At 52.2% G+C, this 26,458-nt stretch overlaps 1 protein-coding gene across 3 annotated transcripts in view; it reads left to right on the top strand.

Annotated features, from left to right (window-relative positions):
• The window catches only part of SIL1 (SIL1 nucleotide exchange factor), a 100,812-nt gene that overhangs the window by 34,277 nt on the left and 40,077 nt on the right, over nucleotides 1–26,458 (top strand). For all 3 annotated transcript variants that reach the window (XM_082063401.1, XM_082063402.1, XM_082063403.1), the window contains exons 5-7: nucleotides 22,177–22,297; nucleotides 23,588–23,684; nucleotides 26,014–26,205. In XM_082063401.1, the coding sequence (XP_081919527.1) occupies nucleotides 22,177–22,297; nucleotides 23,588–23,684; nucleotides 26,014–26,205 (410 nt within the window). The remainder of the gene's footprint in view (nucleotides 1–22,176; nucleotides 22,298–23,587; nucleotides 23,685–26,013; nucleotides 26,206–26,458) is intronic.

Genomic DNA, 26,458 nt, shown 5'->3' on the forward strand with positions numbered 1-26,458 from the left:
TGCTCTGCCTCCCTTCCCTGCGTTTCTCTCTGCTTCTCCGTGACCCGGGAAGTTCTGCAGTCGCCGTTTCCCAGCACGTCTGTGAAGGCGTCAGGCTCGGTATTTGTGAAATGAAATGGCAGCTGATTTCTCCTCGTCCCCCTCAAACGCAGCAAAAACTTGTGTTGTCTTCTGTCGTTTCAAGAACTGCTGGTATCCTGGCAGAAGCAGCATCGGTGAGAAAAGCTCTAAGTTTACTACATGGATAGCTCAGGTTTAGGAGCAGAGATGGGTTTTTGGCGAATACTGTCCCTTACTGGCCATGGTGTTGCTGGTTTCATTAAACAAACTGGTTATGAGTCTTTTGCAGTGATTCACATACCACCAAAAACTAATTAAGCAGCTGAGACAAAAGTTTGCAGCTTCTCTAAGGTGTAGCCCTGGGCTGGGACGTTGGGCATAACCGAAAGGGGTGTAGTGGTGTGTCCTGCTGCCCGCGCCGCGGTCGCCCTGCAGTGTTACAGGTTTGTTATAAGGTGGTTATACACCAGGGGATGGAGCTGTTTGCGAGCCAAGCAGCTTGTTGTTGTGCAACAGGAGGAAGTTAAGCTGCGTTGTTCAAAATATTTTCAAGCTCAGCTTTCATGATGCTCTGACTGGTGGTGGTATAATGTAACGTTAGCAAAGAGAATAAGATGGTATAGCAGCAGACATAAGCACTGGGAATCATCCATATGGTTAAATTTGCATTGTTTGGAAGGGAAAAAGTGCCTTGAAATAAGAGAGACACTGTTTCGCACTCCTCTCTTTTATCTTCTTGCTGCCAAGAAGGGATGCTGTGAGCACGGCAGCTGCTGGAGACGCTCCAGCGTGTGCCGGGTGATGAGGAACGTCTCGCTATGGATTTTATGTGCTAGCATGCTGTATTTTCTGCAATAACGTTAACAAACGTCGTGTGACTGCTTAGAAGGATGAACCTCATTAAAGAAGAGGTATTTAATAACAGGCCTATTTTTATCTCTGTCTGTATCTAACAGTCTGCACATTTATTTCAAGCTTGTAACAGTGTTCTGGAAGAAAAATGTTTTCCCTCCTGGAAAACGTTTGGGAGCGGATCCAGCCTTGGTTATCTTGAACTGCCACTCTGAGTGTGTTCCCTCTCCCTTCCAGGGCAAGCGAGCCCACGACCTTGGCTCCAACATTTCATTGACTATTATAAGAAAGTGTTTTTCAACAAGCGCGACTTGGCTTCTAGAGTCTTTTCAATATAATCAGAGCAGCTCCCTTACACTTCAGACGCGTGATGTTATTCTGGAGACAAGCGGTCCAAGCGTTGCAGTGTGTGCTTGCCGAGCCATGGGTCGCACCTCCGTCCCCGTGAAACCCTGAAGGTCGCTTCATGAAAACCTTGAGTCCCCCCAAAGCTCCGTGGTGGGTGCTGGGGATCAGACCCGTCCTGCAGGGCTCCGAGCTGCGAGGGAAGCTCCTCGTGCCAGTGCAGCTCTGCGCCCCATCCCCTCCTCCAGTGGCTCTTCTCTCCTCTTTGGTCACAGGCTCCCAGGGCGGTTAATTCCAGGTTTGGGTGATATTTTCCCAGTGTGGATGTTATTTTCCCAGGCTGCTCCCGGGCGCTGCGGACCATTGGTGACCACACGCTCCTGGAGAGCTTGGCCATTGCACAGAATCCCAGAACGTCAGGGGTTGGAAGGGCCCTGGAAAGCTCATCCAGTGCAATCCCCCCATGGAGCAGGAACACCCAGATGAGGTTACACAGGAAGGTGTCCAGGCGGGTTGGAATGTCTGCAGAGAAGGAGACTCCACAACCCCCCTGGGCAGCCTGGGCCAGGCTCTGCCACCCTCACCCCCAACAAGTTTCTTCTCATCTTTCAGTGGAACCTCCTGTGTTCCAGTTTGCACCCATTGCCCCTTGTCCTGTCACTGTTTGTCACCGGAAGAGCCTGGCTCCATCCTCCTGACACTCACCCTTTATATATTGATAAAGATTAATGAGTCCCCCCTCAGTGTCCTCTTCTCCAGCTCCAGAGCCCCAGCTCCCTCAGCCTTTCCTCACACGGGAGATGCTCCACTCCCTGCAGCATCTTGGTGGCTGCGCTGGACTCTCTCCAGCAGTTCCCTGTCCTGCTGGAACTGAGGGGCCACAACTGGACACAATAGCTCCGGAGGTCAGGCCTTCCCACAGGGCTGATGTTTTTGTACATTTGCAATTTGACTATGTAACCTCATACATTAATCCCTGACCTATTGATACAATGCAGACGTTGTGTTTCCAGACTATTTGTTCTCATTTGCCGGCTGTGGTTGCCCGCGGTGGAGGCAGGCAGTCTGCCACGGCCCCGAGGGGACGCACCGGCTCTGTCCCCATCCGTCCCCAGCATCACCGACCGGCTCCTCACCCGCCTGCCGAGCATCACAGAACGGCTCTGGGCACAGAAGTGCTGTTTAAACAACAGTACTGTACAGTCTGGGCCCAGAATGACTATTTCTGAACCCATCGCAGGAATGTGACCATGTGCTCCGGGAGCTGCTGGGGTTGGTCCCTGTTTTAATGCTGTTACACAAACACCTGGCTCCGGGAGCTGAACCCACAGTCTAGATCATGTACATCACTAAAACCCAGTTTCACAGCATTATTTTTTTCATAATTAGAAAGCAACACTTTTTCCCGTCCATCTTGCTCTGGCCATTCCTTTCTGCACTCTTAAGGCCCTGCTTGCTAGAATTTCTACAAAACTGATGCGAGGTGGGTGAGCACAAAGTCAGATTATTTCTCAGGCAGTTGGCACGCACTCAAGCGGCTCCTGCACGGAGTATTTCATTCTGCTCCTTCACAGTTCACGCCTGCGGATTAGTGCTCTTACTCTGTATTTTTCCGTGTGTTTATCTGTAGGGTCACACTAGCAGCAGATCTTTTTCCACAAACCCTTTCCAGCGCCGCGTGCTCTGCCTGCTCCAGCCTGGCTTGACAGCACGTTGCTCTTCTGAGGAAGACCCTGAGTATCCATCATGCTGTCCTGACTGAAGGAGACGTTTTCTCTGATCTCTGCCCTCTATTCGTTTTAGAACCTGCAGTGAATTTGGGATGTAAATTTAAAAAGGTTGTTTGGTGCGAGGTCTAGGAGTTTGTTTTGCATTTTTTCTTACTTGCAACGGATACCAAAACAAATGTGTCTGCTTTACCGAAACAGCTTCTTGTAGCATCTCAGGGAAGCTTCGGAGTTAAAAAATAAATATATCTCTGTTTTTCCAGCTCTGCTTTACCAGCATGAGCTTGGGAAATAAACATGATCTCCCTGGGTCTGTCCTGATGCTTTGTAGAACTAATTCCCAACTATCGCAAGAACTCTTACAACACTATATCCAAGTTTAATTTTTTATTCCGTGTTTACCTTTTGGAAGGAGTAAGCCTGGTGGTGTTGGAAATTTTAACGAAGGGTAACATTTCTGATTCAAAAGATCTTCCTTCAGTCCAGAGGTTGGTTTTCCTCTCTCCTGATTTTGCTGCCTGCTCCTTCAGCCTGCGGGAAGCCTTGCTTGGGTCATTCTCTTGCAGCGGGGTGTTCCCCGCGTCCCGAGCTGCTGAACGCCTGAGCCTGTCGCTCGGTACGGCTGTGTCCTCTTGCCCAGGTCTCGCAGCGCTGCAGACCTGGCAGTGATGGCAACTCCAGGGCCGTGCCCATGATCCCGCCAGCCAGAGATGGAACACGAAGCTGCGTGTCTCTGCCGTCCCTGCAGGGTGCGGATAACTAGATCTCATCAACAATTTACATTTCTTAACCCCAGACTGGGTTTTATTTTTAGGATCTGTCATTCAGCCCAAGCAAAACCTTTTCCGTTTCTGGTGGTGTTTCTAAAAGCGGCTTAAAGTTATCACCAAGACTATATTTTAAGATGCATTTACATTTTGATATAATCTGCTTTTCTTATTTGAAACAAAACCCACCTGTTCTTCATTAATTATACTATCATTTAACCTGCTAAACACACTGCTACTAATTACAGTTATCTCTCCGCTCTGCGCTCAGTAATGTGCAGAAATGATCAGCCCTCTCTGTATCTTCATTAGCCAGAGCTGTAACGAGGTGGCAAATTGTAGAAAGGTATGGACAGACCGTATGACGTAGAATCACAGAATCAATTTGGTTGGAAGAGACCCTCAGGATGGAGTCCAACCGTAACCTGACTCTAGCACTAAACCACGTCCCTGAGAACCTCGCCTAAATGCTGGAAGGAGCAGCATGGTTCAGGGGGCCTTAACAGCAAAAAACAAAATGGAAGAAACATAGAAAAGTCTGTTTTACTGTAGGGTGAGCGAATGCTGGAGCAGGTCAGAGAACTTCAGAACCCAACGGGACACAGTGGTGGGCAGCCCGCTGGGGCAGCCCTGCTGGAGCAGGGTTGGGATGGAAGGTCTCGGAGGGCTCTCCCAGCCTCAACCCACGTGTGACTGTCTGGCAGCGGCTTTTTGAAGGCACAGCATCTCCCGGTGGGCTCCACAGAGAGCCGCGAGGCCTGGTGGTGACACTGCCCGCTGCTGCTGGGCTGGCCTGCGGGACCAGAGCCCCTGCTGGGAGACCAGCCAAGAGCCTTTGCACCTGAGCCCTGATTTGTCATCTTTCCTCCACGTCAGCTGCTCTCCAGACCTTTGGATCCCATCTGAAGTGGACAGGGCCTGTCCTGGGGGAGGAGGCTGGTGGCTGAGGTGGCACCCGAGCTGGTCCCTCAGCCCCGGCCGTGGGGCAGGCCCGGCCTAGCTGGCAGCAGGACGGAGGAAGAGCTTCCACATCAACCGTGCTGCTCAGAGGTATTAACGTCACCCCTTTATGAGGAGGAAATGTATACGCTCTCCTTCATCCACTCCAGCGGAGATCCTCAGGTTGGGTCAAACTGCCTACACCGGCTATTTTTACTGTTTGCTCTCTGCTCTACTTGATAAACTTAAGTGTGGGCTTTTGTTAGGGTTTGGCTTTATCTTTTTGTTCCTGAAGTGGCGTAGACGGTTTGATGTGATTTCTTGTCTCCTCTGCAGTGCAGATGGAGCGGGCAGGGGTGGGATGAGAGCACCTTCATTCTCGTCAGGTGTGTTTGTGCCCAGGGCGCTGCCCATGCACCGCGGAGTGCGAAGGTGCTTTCTTCAGGCTTAGGAACACAACACAAACAGGTAAATCCAGACACACCTGAGAGACCGACACAGTCTGTACTCTCCTCTGCATCACCTGGGCAGTGCCCGTTTAATAATTTATCCCTGTTTGTGCCACCAAAGCTTTGTACAGGGTGGAGACGTGTGGATTTTGGGGGAGGTTAACCCCAACCGTAGGCTTGTCGGGTGTCAGGCAGGATTTGCAGCACTGGCAGCACTGGAGAGAAAAACTGTTATTAAGTGTAACGCGGCACCTTGGATACAGAAAGCATGGGGAGACAATAAATACAGACTTCCATAATGTCGTTTTATAGTGTCACTCTTCAGAATTTATTAAGACTTAGTTGCAGCGATGCCTGCAGCTTCTCCTGGTTGAATCAGTAAATTCTGTTCGTTATCTCCAGCACTCGTTTTGACCTACTGTGTTTAAAAAAGAGGAAATACCAGAGGCGTGTGGGCACCCCAATTGCTTTCTTTGGCAGCTGGGGTTTTTTTGCTGTACATCCAGCTTTTCCCAGGTTTGCTGCTAACACCCCCAGTCAGGGTTTGTCTGGGTGAATGGACCCAAAATGTGAAGTATTGCTTGATAAGAGGACAGAATCCCAGAATATGAGGGGTTGGAAGGGCCCTGGCAAGCTCATCCAGTGCAATCCCCCCATGGAGCAGGAACACCCAGATGAGGTTCCACAGGAAGGTGTCCAGGCGGGTTGGAATGTCTGCACAGAAGGAGACTCCACAACCCCCTGGGCAGCCTGGGCCAGGCTCTGACACCCTCACCCCCAACAAGTTTCTTCTCAGATTTCAGTGGAACCTCCTGTGTTCCAGTTTGCACCCATTGCCCCTTGTCCTGTCACTGGTTGTCACCAGAAGAGCCTGGCTCCATCCTCCTGACACTCCCCCTTTCCATACTGATCCCCATGAATGAGTCCCCCCTCAGTCTCCTCTTGTCCAGCTCCAGAGCCCCAGCTCCCTCAGCCTTTCCTCACACGGGAGATGCTCCACTCCCTGCAGCATCTTGGTGGCTGCGCTGGACTCTCTCCAGCAGTTCCCTGTCCTGCTGGAACTGAGGGGCCACAACTGGACACAAGATTCCAGGTGTGGTCTCCCCAGGGCAGAGCAGAGGGGCAGGAGAACCTCTCTGACCCACTGACCACCCCCTTCTAACCCACCCCAGGTCCCATTGGCTTCCTGGCCACAAGGGCCCAGTGCTGGCTCATGGTCACCCTGCTGTCCCCAGGACCCCCAGGTCCCTTTCCCCTACGCTGCTCTCTAATAGGTCATTCCCCAACTTACACTGGAACCTGGGGTTGTTCCTGCCCAGATGCAAGACTCTACACTTGCCTTTGTTATATTTCATTACATTTTTCCCTGCCCAGCTCTCCAGCCTGTCCAGGTCTCTGATGGCAGCACAGCTTCCAGTGTCACCACTCCTCCCAGCTTGGTGTCACCAGCAAACTTGCTGACAGTCACTCTATTCCCTCGTCCAAGTCATTGATGAATATATTGAATAACACCGGCCCCAGCACTGCCCCCTGAGGCACTGCACTGGATACAGGATCAACTGGACTCTGCCCCATTGACCACGACTCTCTGGCTTCTTCCCTTCAGCCAGTTCACAGTCACCTCACTGCCCGCTCATCCAGCCCGCACTCCCTCAGTTCAGCCGTGAGGATGCTGTGGGAGACCGTGGAGCACGGAGCACTGAGGAACGCAGGTGCTGGTGAGCTGTGGGGAGGAGGGACGCGGCCGTCACCTGGGAGCGAGTCCGTGTGTCCCATCCCCCCCGGCATGGGGACAGCGGAGGGTGGCTGCAGGTGGAGACGGGTTTGCAAGCCCTCCCTCATCGACAGAAAGGTGCTTGCTAAAGCCTCAGGCTCAAAGAATAATTCATGGTCACTTCAGTGCGGGTGGTGCCGCTCGTTTGCTGTCGGGACCTCAGCGCTGAGCGGCACCGGCGGTTTTCAAGAGTTTCGCTGGTCTGCTAATGAAATTGTTCCCATTTCTGTCATTTTCTGTCAGGCACAAAGCAGAGCGGCAGCATGTTCGTGTATCTTCATCCCCGTCCTCAGCATTTAGCCCTCCAGGATGGAAGAAAAGGAGTTCAAGCCAAACCTTCCGATAATTTATTATATTCTTTGCGCTTCAGGGCAAAATTTAAGTTGCCAAAAGCAGATGTTTGCCTGCTCCTTTTTTAGCTCTCAAAGTACTTTCTGCGTGCTTGATTGATGGACGTCCCTTTTACATTAATAGTTGGGCTTTGCAGAAAGCTGTTATTACCAGGAGAATCTGGTGTGGGTTTCAGTTTTTCTTCTTGCATTGAAAATACGTTATATTACTGTCTTTTAGAGGAGAAAAAAAAAGGCTCCAATTCAGGCATTCTGCTTTGCTTTCTCAGGCTCCTTCGCAACTGTCTCTTCGAGGCACTCTTAAAATCAACGTTACAAGCGTTCTTTATATTTTACTGTGTGGCTGAGGGTTTCTGCATCTTGCTATTGATTTCAAATTGCGGTGCAGGACGTTTGGGTGCAGGCAGGTTGGTGTGATGGATTGCTTTGTGCGTGGCTTCCTGATTGTCCCTGAGCGCTGTGCGTGTCCCTCTTGCAGGACGCTGAGCCTGGGAGCTGCCGGGAGAGCACAGACCCCAGGGCTGCAGCCTCGAGACACTGAAGCTGTGACCGTTCATGTAGTTTGGATTTTGGTTTTATATCAGACGCAGAGTTATGCTTGTGAGGTCTCTTGTGTGGTCATTGCAGAGTTGTTCTGCCCTGGCTTTTTGGGCAGCTTCCTGTTCCGCATCATAGGAGCATAACAGGTTGTCCTGGTTTTGTTTGCGGTGGATACCTGGGGAGGAACGACCCCCGGCACCAGCACAGGTTGGGGTGACCTGCTGAAAGCAGCTCTGCAGAGAGGCCCTGGGAGTTCTGGGGGACAACAGGTTGGCCACAAGTCACCAATGTGCCCTGTGGCCAAGAGGCCAATGGTACCTGGGGTGTGAGGAAGAGTGTGAGCAGCAGGTCAGGGAGGTTGTTCCTGCCCCTCTGCTCTGCCCTGGGGAGGCCACGTCTGGAGTTGTGGGTCCAGTGCTGGGCTCCCCAGTTGAAGAAGGACAAGGAAGGGAATCCAGCAGTGGCCATGAAGATCATGAGGGGTCTGGAGCATCTTTGTGATGAGGAGACACTGAGAGAGCTGGGGCTGTTGAGCTGGAGAAGAGAAGCTGAGAGGGATGTGATCAATGGGATCAGTATCTCAGGGTGGGTGTCAGAGGATGGACCAGACTCTGTTCAGTGGTGCCCAACGCCAGGGTGAGGGGCAACGGGCACAGACTGAAGCACAGGAGGGTCCACGTGAACATGAGGAGAAACTTGTTTGCTGGGGGCGCCAGAGCCTGGCCCAGGCTGCCCAGAGCGGGTGTGGAGTCTCCTTCTCTGAGACATTCAAACCCCCTGGACCCACCTGTGTGATCTGCTCTGTGACCCTGCGTGAGCAGGTGGGGCTGGGGATCTGCAGAGCTCCTGCAACCCAGCCAGCTGGGGTTCTGTGATTCTGTGGTTGTAACGCAGCTTCAGCTCTTTGGATCAGTGCTGGCACGAGTGCTGACAGTGCCCTTCGGATGGGCTCTGCTGGCAGATCAGGTGCGAAGACCAAGTCTCGAATAGTCTGGAAACACGGCCCCATCTGTAGGTGCAGTTGGATTTGCAGATGTAGACACGTGGAGTGTGTTGGTGGAGCTTGGGCATGTCTGTTTGACACCTTGTTGGGACCAGAGGTGGGTGTGAGGGGTGACACAGCTGTGACTGGCACAGGGGCTCCAAAATGCAGCCGTGACTGCGGGCGGCTGGAGCAGGGGAGGAGTGTGGTGGAGAGGACAGAGAACCATGTGTGTGTGCACATGGCAGGTTCTAAAAGCATGAAGCGCAGCAAGGGAAGATTTCTGTGCAGGGAAGGTTCGCAGGTACCTCAAGCTTGTGGGGAGCAGCGGGGGAGCAGCCCCGTGCTGGCGCTCTCGGGCAGGTGTGGAAGGGATTGTTGCTCGACCTGCCTGCGGACAGGCTGCTTCCAAACCTCTGTGCACCGGCAGCACGGGCTGCACGGCTGTGGGTGCTGTGGTTGCAGTGGTCTGGGTGTACAGCAGATTGCGGCCAGCTGGACTCGGGGCTTTGCTTGTCAGAGAATCATAGAGTCATTTTGGTTGGAAGAAACCCTCAAGATCATTGAGTCCAACCATAACTCTAGCACTAAACCATGTCTAAACACCTTTTAGACCCCTCCCCTGGCACAACTTGAGGCCGTTTCCTCTGCTCCTGGCGCTTGTTCCTGGGGAGCAGAGCCCGACCCCCCTGGCTCCAAGCTCCTTTCAGGCAGTTCAGAGATCAGAAGGTCTCCCCTCAGCTCCTGTTCTCCAGCTGAACCCCCCAGGTCCCTCAGCCGCTCCCATCACACTTGTGCTCCAGCCCCTCACCAGCTCCATTGCCTCCTCTGCACTCTCTAGTACCTCAATGTCCTTCTTATGATGAGAGGCCCAAAACTGACCCCAGGATTCAAGAGCAAGGTTCAACTCCTAGGCACATAAACACTTTGTGGAGGCCTTCTGATGAATTAGTTGTTGTGGTTTATCCACCTGTGCTGGGGACCAGAGCTGCCGTGTCCCTGCAGGAGCAGCCCAGAGCCGGGCTTTGGAAGGCGCTGGTGGGGGACATGGCCAGCGGAGATGGGGGTCCGGCAGTCGGGAAGGAGGTGACACGCGTTACTGTGGGAGGCTTCAACCTTGCCACTGGGGCTTCGTTAGCAATTCCGTTGATGTTCTGGAAACGAAAATATAATTCAGGCCACCTTCTCCTCCAAGCTGACCCTGAGAATCTGGGAGGAGAGCAGCTCCTGAATAATGAAGGTCCTTATTTTTTCTTCTTGCTGGAGTCACTCTCGGTGTTGAAGTGCGCTGCACAGTGTCATTAGTTTCCTTGAACTTAGTGCTCCAAGTACTTTGCATTAATATAATTACCTAAATTGCAGGCTCATTAATCACAGCGTGCCGCAGCATATCGCTGTCTCACCTTATTTTGCGGCTGCTGGGAACCCCTGTAGCCCTGGCGAGGGGGTGGCGGCCGTGGCTGGAGCACCCCCGTACGTGTGCTGGGTTCAGCCCGTGCTGTGGATCTGCGCGTCTTCTGTGGGGGGCGGACACAGGCTGTGGGGACGCAGCCGGGCAAGGGTGGTAGGTTTGTCACGGGGGGGTTTTGCTGAACCACATCTCTGCTGCTGCTGCAGATTTTGGGTCCGTGGAGGTCCCGGCAGAGCGGATCCTGAGCTGTGCGCAGGGCTGTGCTGCAGGGCCCTGTGGTGAGGCTGTGGCTCTGTCTCCATGGCAGAGCGCTCAGCCTTCCTGGCAATGTAAATCCTCCTGGCTGCGTGCTAAAATTACACCGAGTTATTGATTTATCTTTGAGAGGATTTCCTTCCCGAGGGACATTTCTGGCCGCTGTAATGATTTAGTTCTTGTGTGAGTGCAGGATCAGCACCCCCTCCAGCCGCCACCGCAGCCCTGGTGCTCCCCCCGGCTTCCTCCGCAAGCTGATTTCTGTTCCAAAGCCAAGGTTATTTTGCTGTTACTTCCATGTGACAGCTGCAAATAAAAGGGCATTTTCAGCTTTGCACTGAGCAAGCTGCAAGTCTCGCACTAGTCTTCATCCCACCATCCTGGGCTTGTCGCAAACGCAGCTCTGAGGCTGGCGCACGGGAGCGTGAAGCCGTGCCAGCACCAACGCGCCCGGGCTCCTGGGAGTGATTTAAGTCTTTACAGTGGAGTATGATGGGAACAGGATCATGCAAACATGTTTTTTTCTAAAGATACAGGGTACAGCTTCTCTTTTCTTTGCTTTCTGCTGGCTCGTCCCTGGAGCATCTCTAAAAATCATGCCAGGCAAGTTCAGTTTTGATCTCCTATTTGAACCCCTGAGGAGGCAAAGCCAGTTCCCTTCTTCCGCCACCAGATTTTTCCCCTTTGCCATGAAATCACCACCAGCAGATGGACCTGACCCATCAGGAGTTGGGCCAAGTGTTTTAGTGGGTGTCTCCTGAGGGAGGTGATGGGCTCTGTGTGCCCATCTCCAGCAATGGCCCATCTAAAACACCTCCCCGTGGGATCCCGTGTCTGACCCCACCCCGGCTTTGATCCCATCTCGGCTGCATCGTGCACATTGATAAAGTGCGAGGCTGCTCACACGCGGTGTTATAAAACAGCGTCCCCTGATTAGGCCCAGGGAGAATGTCAGTGTATTTTCTTATGAACCAAGCGTGGCACAACTGCCTTCTTTCCCAGCGATCTGTCTGCGAGATAGAACAAGTCCTTAGCATCTGTCTTAAATACTGCAGCGTTGACAAGTTCTCTTGACAGAAATTAGGTTAATGTCCCTTACGACTGCATTAGCTATAGAAACGAGGCTTTAAATTGCAGCTTCGGAATGCGCTATACCACGCTCTCTCCAAGGCATCTTCTTATTCCAGCTTTTATTATCCAGATTTGTTCTCACTATAGCTTGGCAGCGTAGCGTGTTCTCTGGTACGTTCTGTGAATCTCACAGCTGGAAGCTGAGGTCAGGATCGCTGAGCCCCTGTCGTGTTTAAAAGGCACATAGGTGAGGTTCTCAGGGACATGGGGCAGTGCCAGGGGTGCGTTATGGTTGGACTCCATGATCCTGAGGGTCCCTTCCAACCAAAATGATTCTGTGATTCTGTGAAGGCCCCTCCCCAAGTGGTGTCCCTTCCATGCCCCGCATTGCTGGGTTCTTTGGGGGTGGTTTTCGCTGTCCTTATGTTCATACGTAGTGGCCATCTCAACAGTCTCTGAGGGTGATGGATGTGGAAAGAGCTGTGGTTGATGATGTTCTGGAGTTGCTAGTTGTCATAGTAAAGACAAGCCAATGGTGCCTGGCTCAAAAAGGTAATAGATACCTGAAATTCAGAAAAAATATCATTCTCAGTTCATTTTGTCAGGTTCTCAGTTCTCCCGGTCATCGCCCTCGTCCTTCTCTGCCTGTGTTCTGCATTGATCTTCTCTCAACGTAGATAAGCCTTCAGCATCCCAGATGGGCTTTCTAGACTAACAAACACACCTGGGGGATGACAATTATTGAATAGGTTGCAGTGACATTATGAAGTGGTGTAGGCTTGGGGATAAATAACTTAGTGAGCCAGAGAGGGATTAAAACTGGCTTTGGTAAATAATGTTTCTCTTGGATGCTGATGTGCCCACATGGTGGGACCAGGGTCACCGCGGTGTCCATGCCGCCCAGCATGCCGTTTGATAGCTGAAGTAACCCGAGCGCAGCTTCCATCTCCACTTTGCTTCTGCTGCCCAGACCTTTGTGGGATTAAACTCTCTTAACTGCTGCCGTTCACAGAATCGAGCCCCATATCAAAAGAGAAAATAAATCAAGTGCTTCCTGTGGAGTCACTGAGCACAGGCACCACGCTGGGACCGAGGGCGTGCGGTAACGCATAAGAAGTGATTGGCTTGAAACTGGAGATAAGGGTTCGCTTATAAAGTGAAAACGTGTGGTTTTGCCAATTTTATGAAAGGACGACCCTTCCTCCTCCTGCCCTGCTATTATTTTTTCCTGGTGTGTTTTCTGCCGTTGCAGTGCCACTGAGAGAGGAGCTGTTGCCGAGAGGGGGGTGGGAGGGCAGAAGCACTTGTTGCAGGGAGCTCTTTGCCGTATGAAGTGTTTCTGTATTGGCAGCAACAAAAGAGAGATGAGCAGATGCCGCCGCATCCCCTCGCTTCTTCCTTGGAGCCTTCAACCCCCGGGCCTTGCTGGTGTCCCCCTTTGCATCCCTCACGGTCTCTCCAAGCGTCCCAGGAGCCACACACGTGCAGGAGGTTCGTGTTCCTGCCTGTGACAGCCAGCGGGATCCTCACAGAGTCACCGATCACAGCATGTCAGGGGTTGGAAGGGCCCTGGAAAGCTCATCCAGGTCAATCCCCCCATGGAGCAGGAACACCCAGATGAGGTTACACAGGAAGGTGTCCAGGCGGGTTGGAATGTCTGCACAGAAGGAGACTCCACAACCCCCTGGGCAGCCTGGGCCAGGCTCTGACACCCTCACCCCAAACAAGTTTCTTCTCATCTTTCAGTGGAACCTCCTGTGTTCCAGTTTGCACCCATTGCCCCTTGTCCTGTCACTGGTTGTCACCAGAAGAGCCTGGCTCCATCCTCCTGACACTCCCCCTTTCCATATTGATCCCCAGGAATGAGTCCCCCCTCAGTGTCCTCTTGTCCAGCTCCAGAGCCCCAGCTCCCTCAGCCTTTCCTCACACGGGAGATGCTCCACTCCCTTCAGCATCTTGGTGGCTGCGCTGGACTCTCTCCAGCAGTTCCCTGTCCTGCTGGAACTGAGGGGCCACAACTGGACACAATATTCCAGGTGTGGTCTCCCCAGGGCAGAGCAGAGGGGCAGGAGAACCTCTCTGACCTACTGACCACCCCCTTCTAATCCACCTCAGGTACCACTGGCCTCCACGCTCGTTATCATATTAACACCACAAGAGGGGGAAAGTTTGATGAGTCTTTAGGCTGGGCTACCTGCAGGATCATCTTTTTGGCCGCCAGCCAAAACCAGGTGTGAGTTAAATGGACCCGTTCTAGCAGCATCAACCAGGGTCCATTGCCTGTCACCACTGGTCCGCCTGTCACCGCCGGTCCACCTGTCAGCCTTGTCCTCCCTTCCTCCCCCGCAGCCGACGCCAAGCGCTGGCAGTGGGTGTATTTGGCAGGAGGCGCTGGTAGCCGCAGCCCGGTGCTCATGGGGTGCCGCTGGTTTGAATAACTGGGCTGGCAGCCCCCGGCACTGGCCGATCAATCGAGAGAGCACAAATACCGGTGCCGTGGGAGAGCTGGGTCGGTTTAAATTGGCAGTCGTGAGTGGCTGTCCAACCGAGTGTCCAAATCTAACGGATGCTTTCGCGTGCCTAACCAAGCATTACTGGAAAGCCTCTTCCTTGCGACGCTTTGTTCTCCGCTAGCTGCGGATCACGGCGCAGAAGGAGGGATTTGATTCTGGAGTCATTTTAAAAACGTTTTCATTATATCTGCCAGGGGAAATAAATTACAGAGAAGACCTCTCAGCACTAGGACAAAAGAGTGGCTCGAAACCGCTTTTCAAATAAACAAGTGCTTGAGCTGCAGGCCTGATGGGAGGTGTTTAAATACATCATCGGTACTGCCGCAGGTGAGCGGTTGGCGTTAAAAATCAGAAGATGAGAGAAAGTTCTCCTGAGGTTCACTGTGGGCACTTGTCTCCCCGTGATCCTGGTTATATGGAGCCCCCAGCACCCTGAGTCCGCACAGAGAACTCCAGGAGGACAGGAGCCCAGGGAACACCGGTGAGCGTCTGTCTGCTGCTCAATAGCAAACTGGGATGGAAACAGCGCTTTCTCCACGCCCTGTTCCAGCAGGGTTCAAGTCCAGCAGGAAGCAGCGCTGCTTCTGGGGGACACAGAGGGACCCTGGGCAGGAGCAGAGATGGTGGCACTTTGGGACGTGTCGGTGCGGCGATTTGGGGGTTTTCCTGGGGTTGGCTTTGCTGCCAGCAGCTCTGCTCAGCGTTGAACTGGGGTTCACCCGCGGGCAGCTCGAATGCGGTTCAGGGGGCTTCTGTCCCTGCTCTGCCGCAAAACCCCTGTTGGAGAAGATGTTGCATTTGGACATCACCATTTTGACAGATGGAATTGCAAGATATTCATTAGCATAGCTTCAAATATTATATAAAAGATTTGCCAGGTACACTAACTAACTAAAGCGTCTTACGTGAAACATCCCTTATTTTGTTGCGGTTTTTTAACTCTTCATTCTCTCAACAGTTCTTCACATTCAGGCATTTCTGGAAGGTGCTGGTGCGAGTTGCTGCTCAGAGCTAAGTATCTGTGTGTTGGGGATCAGGCCCTCCCTGCGCAGTGTTTGTCTGAGTGCTCAGGAGAATGGAAGAAAATGGCAATTTGAGTTGTTTGCTCATGCTGTGAGGACAAAGTTCCCATCTCATGGTTTCATAGAATCACAGAATCATTTTGGCTGGAAAAGCCCCTCAAGATCAGGGAGTCCAACCATAACCCACCCTGGCACTGCTCCATGTCCTGAGAACCTCATGTCTGTCTGTCCAACCCTCCAGGGCTGGTGACTCCAGCACTGCCCTGGGCAGCCTGTTCCAATGCCCCACAGCCCTTTGGGGAAGAAATTGTTCCCCACATCCAACCTCAACCTCCCCTGGCGCAACTTGAGGCCGTTTCCTCTGCTCCTGGCGCTTGTTCCTGGGGAGCAGACACCAACACCCTCCAATTTCTTCTGTAATCCCAGCAAGGGAAGGACATCTTATCCTTGTCAGCCTCCTGCACAAGCAGGATCTTTCTCCATATCAAGGTGCAACGATAAGACAAAATAATGGTGATAAGAGCAGGCTGACCCCACGGTGTTTGGGATTTGCAGGCAGAGGCAGCAGGGCGGTGCCCACAGGGGATTTCCTCCAGCATCCCCTGCCCTACAGATGCTGCCAGCACATGCTTGAGGAACAGTTTCATGAACGTGTCAAACGTATGAAGAGTTTTCTCTGTAATTAACAACAGGAGGTAATTAGAGCCCCTGCCATCACTGATGGTGCAGACTTGATAATTCGGCGAGCGCTGGGCAGCGAGCAGGACGGTGCTTCTGCAGGGACGTGCTGTGCTCTGTGGGCAGCCGTGCTTTCCCAGCAGGAGGACAGGGCTCGTGGAAATCAGTCACACGTGAGGCGGCTTTTGGAAGCGTTTTCATCCAGCGTCAGGAGTTTCTGCTTGAAATGTGGCTGTGGGTGTCTGGGCTGGGGGGAAACACCGGGACGGTTTCTGGGGAAGCTTCCAGCCTTGATGCTGTTAAACCGCCCCGCCAGCCATCTGGGAGAGGTGATTAAGAGCATATTAATGACCTTTTCCACTTAACTGGGAGGAGCTGTGAGTGCCAGAAAGCGAACTAATACAAAAGGCTGTAGCTGAGTGAAGAAGGGGCAGGAAGGAGCAAAATGAGATTCAGGCTCTGGGCTTCCTCTTCCCATCAGCAATCCATCTCTTCTTGACCTGTGTCTTCTTCACATTTTCCCTTCCTTTTGTATGTAAAAATGTTCTGTTTCGAAATAACAAGCAATCCGAGGAGTGCTGTGACTCATCCTTATAGAAAGAAGGAAGCAAGCGAAGGCAGGCTTTGCAGCTTCCCTGCCCGGCAGCGCTACCGGAGCGCCTGGAGGCCGGCGGGATGAGGCCGCTTCGGCGCTTCCTCCCAGCCCAGCGATCGGCGTGAGAAATGGGGCACATCCCCGCAGCTCCGCGGGGTCCCGTCCCGCTGCGGGCTGTGCTTGTGTCCCATACTTGTGACCAGGACGTGTCACCCCAGCCTGTCCCCATCACCCACCCGTGGCGCTGACACGACAACCTGGGCTTTGGCTCCTTGTGCTTTTTATTTCTAATCATTATTTTATTAAAGGAGCATGTACCGTGCCATCAGATAACCTGTTGCAGATGCTCTGTGCAGCCTTATTATTTTTAATATGGCAGCACTGCCGGTTTGTTTTGCTGGGAACATTCACATATTGTTTTGCGGGTTCTTTTGTTGCCTGGATTAGAAAGTCCCTTTCTCCTCACTCCTGTGTGCCGAGAGAAACAGAGTAAAGAAAGGTAGATGCTATCTGACACTCGCTCAGATGCCAAGGAGATCCTGAGAACTGCAGAGCCAGCGACTGACTCATAACTGGGGTTTGTTTTCACACTGTTAATGGATATAGAGAGATATATATATAGGGGTTTTTGCAATGGCAAATGCAGATGCTCAGCTGGGGAGGAACCAGGGGACTGGTGAGCTGGATCACCCTTTTTGCTGCTTGGAGAAGCCGTCCCAGGGGACACGTCTCTGCCAGAGGGGACACGTTGGTGGCAGAAGGTGTTTCTGGAGGGGGAGAGTGTCCTGTCCCTCTTGGGCTGGCTGGGCAGGTCCATGGGCAGCAGGTCAGAGGTCCAGGGGCACAGGGATGGGGAACCTGCACGGTCTCACGTCTGTGTGCGATGTGAAATCCCCCCAGTTGTTTTAACCCCTGCCCGTTGCCGTGCAGTGAGTTGGGGCTCAGCCTTGTCCCCGTGCAGAGGTGCAAACCCACTTGTGCCCGGCACTAAATGGAATAATGGTCTGGAACCTTTCTCGTTTAGCAAGGAAACACAGTTGGTCATTTGCTTGGTCTAGAACAAGAGCGATGGGGTTACTTGGACATTACCACGTGATGCCTCTTCAGCACAGCAGCCCCGTGCGTTGAGTTACCCGTACGTAACGTGCCCGATTCTTGGCGGAGTTGTGAGCGTGGTGGGAGCGTGTTCTGTTTGCCATTTGTTTATTTATTCATCGTCTTTGTTTTCAGCCCCTGCGAAGCGTGATACAGGAATGGAGCTTCAGAAACGTACACACAACAGAATAACAGATAGCTGTGATTTGGTTACAAGGCAATAATTTAAGTCGACAGGTTTAGCTGATAACATAAAACACAAGAGAGAAATAACATCAGTTTATAAATGTCAGCAGAACCCCTGCGAGTGAGTTGCTGCCGCGAAGCCGACTCTGCTGCTGTTACTCCGCCTAATATATTATAAGAAGGAATAAATGGATGTCTGAAAAAATCTGGCTGACCAAGATTAAAAGAATAGGGCTATAAATTAAATTCTTCCTCGGCGGCACTTGAGGCAGCTCCCCGGACAGACAGAACGGAGCAGGACGGACGCTGATGTGCGGGAGGGACCGGGGTGTCCAGGCGGGGCGCTGGGACACAGGCGGCACCGGGCGGCGTGGGGGGGAGCAGCGGAACAGCTGCTCCAGCTGTGCGGGGAGCAGCGCCCGGGAGGCTCCTGCTCCAGCTGTGCGGGGAGCAGAGCCCGGGAGGCTCCTGCAGCCCGGACGGGGATTCAATGGAGCACGGGAGTAACGCTGCCCTGGCTGGATCGGTGTCTCCTGCTTGCAAAGGAAATACCGGCACATTGCTTTGACGTTTATTCCCAATAACATTTATTCCCAATAAACACCTTGTCATTTGTGCAGTGTTTTACCTGTTGGATGGTCTCTTTTTGGCTGTGAGTGAGCGGGGGCCAGGGGCGGCTCATCCCCGTTGGACACCGGGTGGTCTTAAACCCCGTGGCTTTCTCTGAGATCCATCAACCCGAGTCGGTGCACTAACGTGTATTCAAATCATTTTAGTTGTGGTTTAAAAACTTGCAAGGATGGGATATTTTTCTCTATCCCTGGGAAGGGCAGGATGAGACCCAGCGGCTGTAGGATTTGGAGATCCCGGTTGTTCAGCATCATTCTGTAACGCAGATACGCGATGAATACGTTTGCATCAACATAGTTTATTTTTCTAAGGTGTCAGAGAGAATAAAGGTCAGAAAACCACTTAAATATAAATTTGTTTTTGTATCTGTTAATTGAGTTTCAGTTCCCAAATGCAACTTAATACAAACAAGAAGGAAAAAAATTAATTCCTCTAGGGAAAAAAGCTATTAGGAGTGTAGTTGTGTATCAGCAGCACGTGAAGCTCTGTAATTGCTTACATATGTATTGCTCTGGTGTGTGCTCCCAGTTGTTGAATAGTATCAAATTATAGGAATTGAAGGGACTCAACTATTTCTAAGGGAAGTGTCTAGAACCTACATATTGAAACATGATTAAAATTCAGGATTTTCAGCTTGCTCTGTTAAATCAGCAATTTAAATCACATTACTCAAGTCAGCCCACCCTCAAACACACTTCATGAATAGTGCTGCAGAACAGCCCAGACTAAACAAAGCCAAAGACCTCATCCTGTCTCGAAGGTCTGGAATATCTTAAGTGACTATGGCAATGTCTTCACCGCAAACAGAGGTGTCTGCCTTGGTTTGTGTAATGCAGAGGTATGTTTGTCCTGCTGTGGCACGAACCTGTGCTGCCGGTGAGAAGAAATCCCTGCAGCGACAAAAGCTCCAGCTGAAATACATCAGGGCTGAGGTTTCTTCTCTGGGGTTCGGGTGGTCTCAGTCAAATCTCGTTTAGGAAAGTGCGGAGAAGCGGAGCAGGACAGGTTTGTGTCTTCTCCGCTGGCAACGTCTGTAACGTGCTTGTGATGGGTTTGTGAGCGCTGTGGTTCGCCTTTTATTTACCGCTGGTGGAAATAGAAGCCGGGCGGGCTGGTCACCGGGGAGCCGCTCGGCCCTTCCTGGGCTGCTCCTTCCATCCCTCTTGATGTTTCTTTTATGTGAAGCCCATCAGCCTCGTTCCTCTCCCCTGGCACCCGAGCGAACCACCGTGTTCTGTGCTCTCTGATGGGGACGGTGAGTGAGTTCTGGCTCTGTGTGCCAGCTCGGGGTTTGCTCCGGGCTGGAACCGGGCTGTCCCCGGCCGGGAAAGCCACCGGCTTTGGGAGGGAAGGACTCAAGTCGCCCCTCGATTTCTACGTTTGTGCCCGTGGGGGAAGAAGGTGTCCTCGTGCAGCTCTCTGTTCAGCACGCAATGCCATTTGATATGTATTTTTTCCCTTGCTGGCAGCTCTTGGAACAGGGAGCAGAGATGCGGTGTTGTCCTTTTCCTGGAGGGAAAGCGCCTTTTGGACCGGCGTGTCCCAGCTGCGAGGGGACGGCTCGGCCCTCGCACGGCTCGTCTTTTCCGAGTGGGAAGATGCTCCTCTGGGCAGACACAGAGATTAAAGCTCCTGCGTGTCACAAGTGAGGGAGCAGGGGGAGGTTTGGAGCCTGTCCTTACACAGTTTAAGATGGGAAGATAATCACATCTGTCCCCTCGCACATCCAAACAACACAAATTCCCACAGGCAGCACATGGTGCAGAGGAACTATCAGAAACGCACCATTTTAACAGGAAATCCTCAAAAATGGATTTTCCATTTTTTTTCTAAATGCATTTCTACCTCCGGGATGGCTTTAGGCTTTGAAATGCTCTTGTCTGAATTGTGACAAACGTCCCAGTCTTATGTAGGAAGCACCCGGTCCTTTGATCAGGGAAATGTCTCTTTGGTCTTGAAGAGGGGGGATCAACCTGGTTGTTCGCTAGACTGGAGGATTTTATCTTTGAGAACACGTATGTGTTCTATGAAATAATTATCCATGTCTTTGCCTGCCTTTGGTCTCCTGCATGCTGTGTTATTTTAGCCAAGGTGCCTTTTAAGGTAAAATCAAACAGGGCTGAATAGGGAAACCTCATCCAGAGGGGTGTGAGCAGCTGTCTGTCTGTCTATCCATCTGTGTGCAGCTAAGATCACCGTGTTCGTTCCGCTGTGACCCCGCTCTCCTAGGCAGGCAGATTTCGTTCATTAAAAGGAGTTGAAGCCAAACGAAGCAGCAGCAAGGAAGTGTTGCCGTCCGTCCGTCCCCCACAGAGCGCCGGCCAGCGCCACGTGCTCGTGGGGAATGGCGACCGAGGGAAAATGGGCTGCGTTTCCCATCTTTTCTGCATTTAAAACCAAAGGTTAATGTATTCCTTGTATTTTTGTTGGTGGATAGCAGTGATCATATATTCCTTTTAATACAATATTTCCAAACCAACACAGCCTCGCCTCGGAACACTTGATATTCAGCGTACCTGGCTGTACTCTGCGCTGTGCTTTGATTTCACTTTGGCAGCTCTATTTTATCCTCTCTACCCCAATCAGCAACTGATTCCTCTTTCTCCCAAGAGTCTCCAGACCCGCTCTGATGTGGGATTTTGGTGCTGTCTCAGCAGGTGCCGCGGGAGGGAGCCGGGAGCTGACGCTGTGCTGCAGCCGGTCCCTCCCGCCCTGTTCGGTGGGTCAGGCCGGCATCTCCCACAGCGTCCTCACGGCTGAACTGAGGGAGTGCGGGCTGGATGAGCGGGCAGTGAGGTGACTGTGAACTGGCTGAAGGGAAGAAGCCAGAGAGTCGTGGTCAATGGGCAGAGTCCAGTTGATCCTGTATCCAGTGCAGTGCCTCAGGGGGCAGTGCTGGGGCCGGTGTTATTCAATATGTTCATCAATGACTTGGACGAGGGAATAGAGTGACTGTCAGCAAGTTTGCTGGTGACACCAAGCTGGGAGGAGTGGCTGACACTGGAAGCTGTGCTGCCATCAGAGACCTGGACAGGCTGGAGAGCTGGGCGGGAAAAATGTAATGAAATATAACAAGGGCAAATGTAGAGTCTTGAATCTGGGCAGGAACAACCCCAGGGTCCAGTGTAAGTTGGGGAATGACCTATTAGAGAGCAGCGTAGGGGAAAGGGACCTGGGGGTCCTGGGGACAGCAGGGTGACCATGAGCCAGCACTGGGCCCTTGTGGCCAGGAAGCCAATGGGACCTGGGGTGGGTTAGAAGGGGGTGGTCAGTAGGTCAGAGAGGTTCTCCTGCCCCTCTGCTCTGCCCTGGGGAGACCACACCTGGAATCTTGTGTCCAGTTGTGGCCCCTCAGTTCCAGCAGGACAGGGAACTGCTGGAGAGAGTCCAGCGCAGCCACCAAGATGCTGCAGGGAGTGGAGCATCTCCCGTGTGAGGAAAGGCTGAGGGAGCTGGGGCTCTGGAGCTGGACAAGAGGACACTGAGGGGGGACTCATTCCTGGGGATCAATATGGAAAGGGGGAGTGTCAGGAGGATGGAGCCAGGCTCTTCTGGTGACAACCAGTGACAGGACAAGGGGCAATGGGTGCAAACTGGAACACAGGAGGTTCCACCTGAATATGAGAAGAAACTTGTTCAGGGTAAGGGTGGCAGAGCCTGGCCCAGGCTGCCCAGGGGGGTTGTGGAGTCTCCTTCTGTGCAGACATTCCAACCCGCCTGGACACCTTCCTGTGTAACCTCAGCTGGGTGTTCCTGCTCCATGGGGGGATTGCACTGGGTGAGCTTTCCAGGGCCCTTCCAACCCCTCACGTTCTAGGATTCTGTGGTCTCAGGGGTGTCTATGGAGGGGCCATCACGCTCCTGTTCACCATGCCCTTCTTGCACAAAGCTGCAATAACAACCATGCCCTAAAATCATCTGACTTTTGTTTGCAGGTCAAGCTGTTCCTGCAGGGTCACACGTACGATTGAATCTGCAGACAGGAGAGAGAGAGGCCAAGCTCCCTGATAGTGAACATGGAAAACATGAAGCGACAGACGAGAGAAGAAGAAAAAGGTACCGTGATGCAGAGCATGGGGGTGGCTGGGCTGCTGCTTGCTTTACCTTTCTGTCTTTTATTAGAGACCAGGTTTCCCGGTGCACTCAATCGCTGTCTCTTCCTGAGGCTTCATTGCTGGTTCTAGAGCTCAGCAGTGCTGAAAACTGAGCCCTGCCCTTGGTGATCCCTTTGGGATGGCGGTAGAATCACAGAATCACAGAACAGTTCGTGTTGAAGGGACCTTCCCAGCTCCCCCAGTGCCACCCCTGCCATCTTCACCAGCTCAGGTTGCCGGTACAAGTGCCTCGAGTGCCCATTCAGAGACACCTTTGCGGCTCCTCACACCGTGACACTGAAACTAAATTTGCAATGTGGCTTCTTCAAATGGCGTTTATTCCTTTGAAACATCCACAGCAATCGGTCTGGAGCTGCTTACTGAGCTCAAGCCATCAGAGCAGTCGTGATGGGCTTTGTTTGGGCTGAGCCGGAGCGCGCTGGCTTAGCTGGGTGCAATCCGCAGGCCGCAGCGGCCGTTTACACACCAGCCACTCCCCTGCGCCCACACTTCTTCATGTCTTTTAGAAGTTTCACCGGTGCTGACTTTCCCCCAAAAAGGCAGGTTTAGTTACTATGGAGAACTTTCCTAAAGCGTGTGGGATCTACCGCTGCTCCCCAGTCTCTCCTGTTTGGGTCACGGAGTAGCTCTTTAATTCCATGATGTCTCCAAGGTTGGCTTTGCTTTTCCCTGTACACAGGTGTTTATGGCCCTGATATGTTTCCTGAACCAATGAGATCGACATAAAGAGCGACACAACCTGGTTTTAAGCATTTCTGTGTAATTTCCGCATGGACTTGCCCTTGCCCCGGTGTTGTGTGTGTCGATGGTCAGCGCTGCAGCTGCACGTCTCCGCGGTGAAGCCTGCAGCTCCTTTGCAATGATCTGGCGGCACGGTGGTGCTCTTTTGGTTTTCCTCTGAAACGTTTCCTGCTTTTTTTATATTGCTACATGAATTTCAGACGCATCAATTAATCGGCTCCTTTTATCGTGTTAGGACTTGACGTTTGGAGCTGGCATGCAGATTACTGAGCCTTTTTGCATTCCCAGGGTGAGGTGTCTGCAAAACACACACAAAATGTAGCACTCGGACTCATCTTCTCTCGAGCGTGGAGCTTTTCTGTCTGTTTTAAGCGAGATGCGTGGAAATCCAGCGCTCTTGGCTCCTTCCCTCCTGACGTTATCCATTGCCACAATGAAAATGTTACAGATATGATTGTTCACTCATAAAATCTTTTGTTTCCTCTGCCAGGCTGGGCAAGGTGGATGTTGACTCCAATTCATTCACGTCCCAGGAGCTCAAAAAAGCGTTGGCTAAGATGAAGGAGAGCGAAAAGGCAGAACGGAAGGTGAGGGGAGTTCCTTCTTTCTAAAGCAACACACACGACACAGACGTGAACGCTCTGCATCGCGTGGTGCAGAAACACGGTTGTTAAAGTAATTGCTTGGGAAAATACTGTGCAGACTAATCTTCTGGTGAGTATGGGCCTGAAATACCTTTGCCAGCCTGTTAGTGATACAGTTCCCTGGGAAACTCTCACCCCTTTTTGTACTAATTCTGGCTTTTCTGTAGAAATGGAAGACATTTGGTGAGGTCTGTGTTGTTCATTCCCAACTCAAAAGCCTTGCATTGCAAGCTGCCTGAGAGTATTTAAGTATGTTTTTGCAGTTCAGTGTTTCTCGGTAATAACTGTCCCCTGTGCTGTCAGGGGATCAGTTCAGCGACAGATCAGCCCTCGGGTGTCTGCATGTATTGTTATCCGTTGTTTTACTTGTTGGAGTGCTGCTCCGTTCACAGAGATGCCTGCAGACCCCCAGAGTGGAGTGGATTGCAGTGTCATGGTATTTGTAAAGGAAATTACTTTGCTGTTTGCTGTCCCGCGTTGCGGCCGTAGCGTCCTCTGCCACTGGCACAGCTGCGCCCAGAAGTCATCTCGTGATTTCAATTTCCAATCTCATGCCTTGGGTAGTAAAAACCGAGTGGCTGTAGTGAAGCATAAGCTGAAGTTTCTTTATATAAGCTCCAAGTTTCCCATGTAGTTATAAATAGTCCACAACCCAAAATAAAATAGGATATAAAAGCTGCTTTCAGCCCTCTCCAGGCTCAGAGCTGGTCCCCAGCCACTGGTGTGATGATACAGCTCAGCAGATGGATCCCAGCCTGTTTCCCTTGGCCGTGTCTCAGTCCAAGGAAAACCGCGGTAGGAGTCAAGGCTCTAGAGTCTTGGAACTGCAGAAAGTCTTTTTTCCCCCCTGTTATTTTATTTTCTGTAAGATGATTTATGTAGCAGCCAGCACTACTGATAGCAGGGCTTCTTGAAATGAGTGTCATTTAAATGTGAAAATTAGCGATACTCTATTATGGGAAAATAAGCCATATTTTAAAAAGCCCTGGTAGAATAGCTATTGTCCCAGCAACTGGGCTAAAACCAGCTACATCTAATGGACCTAAAGTACTCCATTTAAAATCACTCCTGCAGGGAGCAAATTCATCCTTGAAGTAACTGTGTCAAAGGAAATTGAGCTCCACCAAGCGCGTTCCCGTCTCGCAAAAGCAGTTCTGCGTGCTGCCGTGGTCATGACGTTCTGTGTTGTCGCGTGGTACCTGTGGTAATTAGGCCAGGCGTCATTAGCACCGATTGTGTGGCTGCTGTTGGAGGGACGCTGCTTTCGCTCCCATCGCTCTGCTTTTTCCTCCTCCAGCGCCCCTGCTGTTTGCGCGCGGGGGAGCTGCGGGAGCACCCCCGTGCAAACCCTCTGCTTGGGGGTTGCTCCTGTGTAAAACCAGGTTTTGGTATTCGTGTTCGTGGCAGAATCCCTTTGGAAAGGGGCTTTCTTGCTTTCTCCGGCTCGCGGGGCAGCGCATCTTCGCTCTGCCCTCTCTGCTTCCTCTGTCCCCTGCAGCAGCAGCTCCGGCCCCGCCTGTCCCAGTGCCACCAGTGCCGGTGAACTGGTCCCTCACTCCGATCTCTGGCGGAGCCTTTTCCTTCTCACTGCAGCCCTGGGTTCATCTTTATGCGAGGAACACCAGCCGTGCCGTGTCCTGGCCAAGCCCCGTGGCTCGGCACTTCAGCTGTCCCCGTCCTGGCCTCCCGTCCCGCTCTGTGGCAGCTGCTGTCCCCGACAGCGAGTTTCCCGAGGGTTAAAGCCATCCTGAAACCCGGTCAGTGATTCGCATGGCGAAAGAGTCTTCGTACGCGCCCGAGGAGATCTTCTTGATGTCCCTGGGCTGGACGGGACCTCCCGAGGTCTCCAGCCCCATCTCTGCTTCCAAGCAGGGTCAGCTCTGAGATCAGGAGGATGCTCGGGGCTTTTTGCAGTCAGGTCTTGAGAACATCCACTTGCAGGCAAACAGAGGCCAGCGGTGCTGCCCACCCCCGGGCTTGACGTTGTTTGGAAGGCGCAGAGGACATAGAAAGGGGTACAAAGCCCCAGGTTGTGGGCTGTGCTGCTCAGGGAGGGTTTGCTGGTCCCCAGGGTGGGTGTCTCATAGATAACTGGGCTCTTGGGCTTCTCCCAGGGACCCTCCAACGCTGCCTCTGCGTCCGTGCTGCTCAGTAAACCCGTGTGCACAGACAGCCGGGTTCCCCTTGTAAATCTGGGCCTGGGGTTTCTTTCTGCATCTTCCTTGTCTCTGTCTATCCCCTTCATCCCTGGTTTCTTCCTTCTGCTTTCAAGGCCCACGAGGAAGAGGTGAGGAAGAAATTCCGGCCCATAGAGCAGCTGAAGGAGGAGTTTGAAAAGCTGAATGTGAAGATGGAAACAGATTATGAAATTATGGTTAAATTAATCAGCAAATTCAACAGCTCTACCTCCACGCTGGAAGAAAAAGTAGCGGCGCTTTATGATCTCGAATATTATGTTCACCAGGTAACAAAAACGCCTTAGTAACTACCGTGTAAAATGCAGGTGATACGGTGTCATAAACGTGGGTTTATTTTTCTTATCGGTATCGGGTAATACAAATTGCTTAATTATCATAATCCTGGGACAATAACAGACAGCAGAGGGCTGCTGCAGGCTTATTCTGTATCCAAGTTTGAATAAATCTCCGCTCGTGCCGGTAGCGAGCGGTTTCCTAGGGGTTAGTGTTGCCTGATTTGTTGTCTGTTCTCAGGCTTTT

The sequence above is a fragment of the Streptopelia decaocto genome (assembly GCF_964273445.1).
Source record: "Streptopelia decaocto genome assembly, chromosome: 12".
NCBI classification, from domain to species: domain Eukaryota; kingdom Metazoa; phylum Chordata; class Aves; order Columbiformes; family Columbidae; genus Streptopelia; species Streptopelia decaocto.